This window comes from Gadus macrocephalus, chromosome 4 (genome assembly GCF_031168955.1).
Source record: "Gadus macrocephalus chromosome 4, ASM3116895v1".
In the NCBI taxonomy this organism is placed as follows: Eukaryota; Metazoa; Chordata; class Actinopteri; order Gadiformes; family Gadidae; genus Gadus; species Gadus macrocephalus.
The window spans coordinates 30,752,198-30,759,697 of record NC_082385.1 but is presented as its reverse complement, the minus strand read 5'-3'; the positions used below and the strand labels follow the sequence as shown (position 1 = coordinate 30,759,697).

The 7,500-nt window shown below is 45.6% G+C and overlaps 1 protein-coding gene and 1 long non-coding RNA gene across 4 annotated transcripts in view; both read right to left on the bottom strand.

Moving 5' to 3' along the window:
* The window catches only part of LOC132456484 (uncharacterized), a 1,676-nt gene extending 632 nt beyond the window's left edge, over positions 1-1,044 (bottom strand). Inside the window, exons 1-3 of the long non-coding RNA XR_009525485.1 lie at positions 616-1,044; positions 436-515; positions 1-355 (exon numbers count right to left, since the gene is read on the bottom strand). The exon at positions 1-355 is cut by the window's left edge and continues 632 nt beyond it. This is a non-coding gene — a long non-coding RNA (uncharacterized LOC132456484). The remainder of the gene's footprint in view (positions 356-435; positions 516-615) is intronic.
* The window catches only part of ndfip2 (Nedd4 family interacting protein 2), a 12,572-nt gene extending 6,431 nt beyond the window's left edge, over positions 1-6,141 (bottom strand). For all 3 annotated transcript variants that reach the window (XM_060050843.1, XM_060050841.1, XM_060050844.1), the window contains exons 1-2: positions 5,983-6,141; positions 1,051-1,312 (exon numbers count right to left, since the gene is read on the bottom strand). In XM_060050843.1, the coding sequence (XP_059906826.1) occupies positions 1,051-1,312; positions 5,983-6,009 (289 nt within the window). In that variant the 5' untranslated portion in view covers positions 6,010-6,141. The remainder of the gene's footprint in view (positions 1-1,050; positions 1,313-5,982) is intronic.
* Positions 6,142-7,500: the final 1,359 nt, after the last annotated feature.

Below are 7,500 nucleotides of genomic sequence, written 5' to 3'. Positions count from 1 at the left end.
CACGTCACACAGACACACGCACTGTGCGTGTTTATTTTGCTTCCACTCAGATAACTTGGACTTTAATGGTTTACATATTTTTGTCAATCTGACAATACGTAAAGTATTGGGAAGAAAGTTATCCAGATTCTCACACGAAGATGTTTACCCCCACTTCTAGTTTTAACCGGCCAATAAGGCAACCTGTTAAGCTACCAACCTGGCAACCTACCAACCTTAGAGGCCACCTACCAACCTACCAACCAACTAACCAACCTACCTGGCAACCTAAGAGGCAACCTCCTAATCTACCGGGCAACCTACCTACCAACTAACCTGGCAACATACCTACCAACCTGGCAACCTACCAGGCAACCTAGGAGGCAACCTAAGAACCTGGGAACCTACCAACCAACTCACAAACCTACCTGGCAACCTACCAACCAACTAACCAACTCACCTGGCAACCAACCTACCAACCAACTAACCTGGCAATCAACCTACCAATTTGGCAACAAGCCTACCAACCACCTAACCTGGAAACAAGCCTACCAACCTAGCAACAAGCATACCAATCTGGCAACAAGCCAACCAACCTGGCAGCAAGCCTACCAACCTGGCAACAAGCCTACCAACCTGGCAACAAGCCTACCAACCAACTAACCTGGCAACACTCCTACAAACCTGGCAACACGCCTACCAACCAACAACCGTCGAACAAGCCTAGCAACTTTGCAACAAGCCTACCAACCTGGCAGCTTACAAACCAACTAACCTTGAAACAAGCATACCAACCTGGCAACAAGCCAAAAAAAAAATGGCAGCTTACCAACCAACTAACCTGGAAACAGGCCTACCAACCTGGCAACAAGCCTACCAACCTGGCAGCAAGCCTACCAACCTGGCAACCCGCCTAAAAAAAAATGGCAGCTTACCAACCAACTTACCTGGCAACAAACCTACCAACATGGCAACAAGCCTAAAATAAATGGCAGCTTACCAACGAACTAACCTGGAAACAGGCCTACCAACCTGGCAACAAGCCTACCAACCTGTAACCCTCCAACCTACCTGCCACGGCCGCGGTGGCCCCCAGGTCCATAGGGGCGTAGGGGGGGGGTGGGGCCTCGGCTTGTGCCCCGGACCCCGAGGCCTCCTCCAGGGGGGGGGCGGGGGGGCCGGATCCATGGGGGTGGGCGGGGCCCGGGATGGGCGACGCCTCATGGACCACCTGGGAGGCGGTGGTGGAGGATGATGATGATGATGAAGATGAGGAAGTGGAGGGCTGCTGGTCGGTCGGCGACGCCACAGAGGAGTCCTCCTCGTTGAAGAACTGGAGGAGGAGGAGGAGGAGGAGGAGGAGGAGGAGGAGGAGGAGGAGAGACAGAGGAGAGACAGAGGAGGAGAGACAGACGAGGAGGAGGAGAAGAGACAGGAGGAGGAGGAAGGAGGAGGAGACAGAGGAGGAGGAGAAGAAGAAGAGACAGGAGGAGGAGACAGACGAGGAGGAGGAGACAGACGAGGAGGAGGAGACAGACGAGGAGGAGGAGGAGGAGGAGGAGAGACAGAGGAGGAGAGACAGAGGAGGAGGAGAAGAAGAAGAGACAGGAGGAGGAGGAGGAGAGACAGACGAGGAGGAGGATGAGGAGAGACAGACGAGGAGGAGGAGGATGAGGAGGAGAGACAGAGGAGGAGAGACAGAGGAGGAGGAGAGACAGAGGAGGAGAGACAGACGAGGAGGAGGAGGGAGGGAAGGATAGACAGAGAAGGAGGAGGAGGAGAGATGAAGGAGGAGGAGAAGAGAAGAAGGAGGAGAAGAGAAGGAGGAGAAAAGAAGGAGGAGGAGGAGGGAGAGAGATGGAGGAGGGAGAGACGGAGGAGGAGGAGAGATGGAGGAGGAGAGATGGAGGAGAAGAGACAGAGGAGGAAAAGGAGGAGGTGACAAAGAGAAGGGGAGAGGAAAGCAGACAGGGGAGGAGGAACAGGAGGAGATGGAGGAAGAAGAAGAGGTTGGAGAGAGAGCAGGAGCAGGAGGAGTAAAAGGGGAAGTGAAAGAGGAGGAGAAATGCAAGAAGAGGAAACGGAGGAGGAGGTGAAACAGTCATCAGGTCAGGGGAGGACAACAGGACATGTTTGTTTGAGGATCAGCATTACACCACTGAAGGAGTTCACACGCCTACAGTGTGCTAATGACACCCGACAGCTCAGCTGGTGGTTCCACATCTCTGTGGTGAAATAGAAGCAAAGAAAGAAGCAGGCTTACCACCTCCTAGGGGAGAATAACTCATTTAAGATCGCAAAAGGACCGAGTTCCAGAGAATACACACCCGGATATTTACATTTACATTGAGGGCGTTTAGCAGACGCTTTTATCCAAAGTGACTTACAATTCTTACAAAGAAAGAGAAACAACAATATATATCTGTGAGTACAGTAAGGATGTTCATAGAACCTAGTGCCAATAACTAACCATCACTAAGTTAACCCATTCCCCGTATACAACAAAGATGGCTAGGATAAGATGCTAAATACTATTTTTAAGTGTAAGGACGTACAACAATAAGTGCGTACATTAAGAAACCGGACCCGTGTGTGGGATTGCCAGAATGTCCACTTCTGAAGGAAATTACCATTTTATTTCCTTATTGGAAGTTTTCCAATAGCGTACCGCCGTGCCATTTAAGTTACATGACCGAGACAATTAATGTACACACTTATTGTATGTTGTATCCTGGCTCATAATGTACGCACGTATTGTATGTTGTACATCCTGGCATTTAAAAACAGTAACAGTACTGCATCCTATCCTAGCTATCTTTGTTGTATACGGGAATGGGTCAACCTAGTGATTGTTAGTGCTTGGCACTTGGTTCTATTAACATCCTTACTGTGACCGACAGCGATATATTGTTGTTTGCCTTTCTTCTGACAAATGTACTTATTTTAAGTCGCTTTGGGTAGAAGCGTCTAGTAAGTGCCCTGAATGTGAATGTAAATGAGAACAGATAGAACATAGAAAAAAGGTAAACTACATTCAGTTATAAAAAAATAAATACAGATTCCTTAATGTGTTCTATGATTAATAGAAATATGTCAACAAATTGCTGTCCTTGTCATCCACGTAATCCGATGCAAAGTTCAGTGCTTGAGGACAACCTTCAGTGACCTGGTTGGGATCGGAGCAGGCCGTAGCTATTAATTAACCACTGAACCAGTTAGAAAGGCCGGCCAACACCGGCTAATCTAATCTAATCTTATCTGTGTCGATGACTCGGAATTCCGACCAATTTGAAAATAATGTTTATTATGATAACCAAAGAGTTGACTTCTTCCCTCTATCATTAAAGGTGACATATTACATCTAGGTGGACATGCCCACTAGTGATGTCAGAAGAGGCAGGTTTAAGAAAATGCTTGTAACGGAGGAATCACACTCACACATGTGATAGGTGGTATAATATGTCCCCTTCAAGGATTTTAACTCGGTACAGTTAACCACCTTTACCAAATCTGGCAACCTTGTTTCCAAACGATTGAATATCCCCCTTTACAGGTCAGAGCAAATGAGCCAAAGACAAACGGAAACGTGCCAACTGTCAACTGAAGCTCGGGCACTCTGCTGTTTCATTTGTTTGTGTGTTTAGAAAGTGTAACCCAATAAATCCCAGTACACACTTACAAGTGAATGATTCAAAATACACACACACGCACACACACACGCACACACGCACACACAGGTATTATATAAGAGCTTAGCGCCACACAGCCACGGGACTCGCATCTAAATAACATTTAGTTATTTCAACCTGGGGGCCTCTCTCGGTTGCATTATGATCAGAATACCGCTAACGACAAAGTCACAAAGGAAGAGAGTGTGTGGAAGACGAATGTAGGAGAGGAGGCTGACTGTGGCCAGCCCTGTTTGTGGCTATATCGGTAGAATATTCTACCGTTCAAAAGTTTGGGGCCACATAGAAATGTCATTATTCTTCAAAGAAATGCATTGCTTTTTTCAACAAAGATGACATTAAATTAATCAAATACATTAGACATTGTTAATGTGGTAAATTACTATTCTGGCTATGGGATGGGATATCTACAGACGTAACCCATGGCCAGCAACCATCTCTCCTGTGTTCTCTTGGTACATTGTTTAGCTAATCGTGTTAAAAGGCTAATTGATGATTAAAAAACCCTTGTGCAATTATGTTGGCAGAGCAGAAGGCTGTTGAATAAATGTGCGGGTTTTCATGGAAAACATGAAATTGTCTGGGTGACCCCAAACTTTTGAAAGGTAGTGTAGAGCCGGATTACTTTCTTCCGCAAAGATAGATTACTTTCTTCCGCAATGCTAGTATTGTCAGGTTGACAACAATATGTAAGCCCTTAAAGTCCAAGTTATGAGGCGTATCAGCCTCTCTGGCTGAGCTTGACTAGTTTTGAGGTCCTTCTCGAGGTTTCGGCCTCCTACTGTTTGGTATTTAAGGGTTTTCCTAAACCCTAATCTTAGGGTAAGTGGTGAGGTCAATCATGAGATCTCTGAAAAGGAAACAACGAAACAATGTGCGTTTCCGATTAGCCTATGTGGGGGTGTTGTGTGTTACTTTGTGTGTCATCACAGTGTGCACATTGTGTGCTACGTTGTATGTACATGGTGTGCTATGTTGTGTGTACTACGTTGTGGGCTAGGTTTTGTGTACTCTATTGCGCACATTTTATACTTCTATGCCAGTGCTTGCATTAATGGTTGTATAGACTAGTAAAAGTGACAAATTTATGGAAAGCCTTTTATTCATGAGATGAAGATGACGGGTTTTGTCCTCTATCGTTTTCCATACGTCGAGACCCACCAAAGCAAGCTGACCAACTGTGATAACATACAATACAAAACGTATTGTACGTCTGCTTCATTCATTAGGGAAAGGTCATTTTTCATTTTGTCATCAATTTAAAGGAAATGCCAAGTAGGCCAACCCAAGGGATGTTATTTTTGCATAACTGACTTGTCCTGGGTGTAAATGCCTTTACTAAGAAGCAAAGAATATAACTAATTTCCCATTGTATTACATGCAAGTGAAAGCGTGATTGGTAATGATCATTTCCCCCACCTAATTCTCTTTAACAGTGGCAGTGATTTTATTTCTACATGAAAAACAAAAATATATAGTTAAAAAATGCCCAAATAGATTAGCTGTCGTGGAATAATATCATAAAATCCCAAAATGTTTTCCGAGACAATTAATTTATCTTGATGGTTATGTTGAGTTCAAGTCCCGCGGTTGAAGCCAGTGGCAGGTGACTCCCAGTTTTACAACTTTGTGGACTGGAAAACATGAAAAAGATGGACAGAACCACCGTTCTTTGACATATTTGTCGCCACTACAGCACACCTTACATATTATAGACTTCCAGTTACCTTGAGGAGGGGAGGAAACGTAGATGACAGAAGGTCCATCTATAAGACTATGTATTTGTGTAAGAACCAAACTTCCTCAAATTATGATTGATTTGCATTTAGTCAGCTGACAAGGGTTCCATGTTTGGATGCCCTTTGAGTGCTCTTCACTTGAGGAGTCGGTGTATTTACCCCCTAGACGGATACATAGGAGCTTTACATGACCAGTTTAACATTGGGGTGAAACGTGTTCTCCCATGTACGTACAATCTCACGTTCCCCACTTTTTCAAACACCGGTGGACAAAAACGAACGTGGCAGTGTCAATATCCCATACGACTTGAACGCAGCACTCGCCGATGAGGAAGGCTGACGTCACAGCGAGCTGTCAAACAAAACCAGCTGCCTGTCTGTCCGCTCGCAAACCTCCTCCAAAAACAAAAAGACGACAACGCCATCTCAATCCACCCTAATATTCATTTCAAATCTTGTATGAAACCTCTAATTTCCAAACCCCGAGTCTCTGCGAGTTCTCTCTAGGGGAAAGGCCCCGAAAAATAAAGTGTCAATCACAGCTGTGATTGACGTGTGGGTCCGATCACACTTACCACTTGATATCTGCTGGCTGGGTCCATCTCGAGAAAGATTCAGCCCCGTACACTAGCTGGTTACTGGTTACTGTTTAGTCTGGGACGACATGGCGCAATATGAAGGCAAACAACCCAGTGCGCTGCTGACTGCGCAGTGCGCTACTGCGCAGGAGGTTCACTCGCTCATCCGAGCGATCCGAGCGCGTTGAGGGGGCGTGAGTCTGCGCGGTGACGTCAGCAGCTCCATCACGCACGTCGCGTTCCTCGGTTGGACCACAAGTTGGAGCAGTTCGTCCACATCCTACTGCACAAACAGACAAATAGAGGGGGATGTTGAATTTGGGTTTTTTATAAATTGTAAGCAATAATCTTCAAAATGATAACAAATAAAGGCTTGGAATATCTCACTTTGCATGTAATGAGTCTACATAATGTATTAGTTTGGCCTTTTAAGTTGAATTACTGAAATACTTGAACTTTTGCACGATATTCAAATTTTCTGAGCATGACCTGTATAGGCTGGAGGAGGCAGAGAAGAAGGGCACTTTTTTGGGGGTTACGTTTACATTAAATGCCAGGACGTACATACAATAAGTGTGTACATTACGTGCCAGGGCGTACACCACACAATAAGTGCGTAAGAGGGGTGGGTGGGGGTTAGGCTATGCAGAGTTTTGGTGAACTCTTACCAAGTGAGCCTTGAGTCCTACAACAAACGACCAGCAGGGGGCGGCAGAGTGAATGAGTCCAAGGTGCTGACAGACAGCGTCCAGAAGCCTCGTGGACTCCGATCTATTCGCAGGGCTGATTTTGTGAGTGCACCCTAAAACATCCACAACTGAGAGTTAAGAGTGCAGAGAGAATCGGGAATCAGCGTTTGGATCAAGGCATTATTTGTTGAAGAGGCAGGCAAATAGTTAGTCTGAAAAAGTAAATCGATGTTATCGTATAGGAAGTTTGTTCACTTTTAAAAAGATCTATGCAAATTACATTGTGCGTTTACAATTTGACTCCTACTGTCTGTAAATGAATATGGTTCAATATAGGTTAATATTTTTAACATCTCATTTTAAACTTTATATCTATTTTTAAATCGTACCTGGCCGATCGTCCCGCCCTTCAACTGTGTGACGCAAATTTCCCGTCTGCGAAAAATAACAAAGCCCACCATATCTTTTACATAGCCTCCATCCGTCACCTCCGTCTTCATTTCCTTAATTCGGCTGTGATGTGACACCCGAATTTCTCTTTGGGGATCTGGGGGATAATTGTCTCTCTCTCTCTCTCTCTCTCTCTCTCTCTCTCTCTCTCTCTCTCTCTCTCTCTCTCTCTCTCTCTCTCTCTCTCTCTCTCTCTCTCTCTCTCTCTCTCTCTCTCTCTCTCTCTCTCTCTCTCTCTCTCTCTCTCTCTCTCTCTCTCCTCTCTCCTCTCCTCCTCTGCCCCCCCTTCCCCACGTGTACTGCAACAGAACTAAATGAAGAACAAGCGGCTGATTTAATTAACGGCTTTAAACCCAGTTCCCCCAGCAGCGTGCTG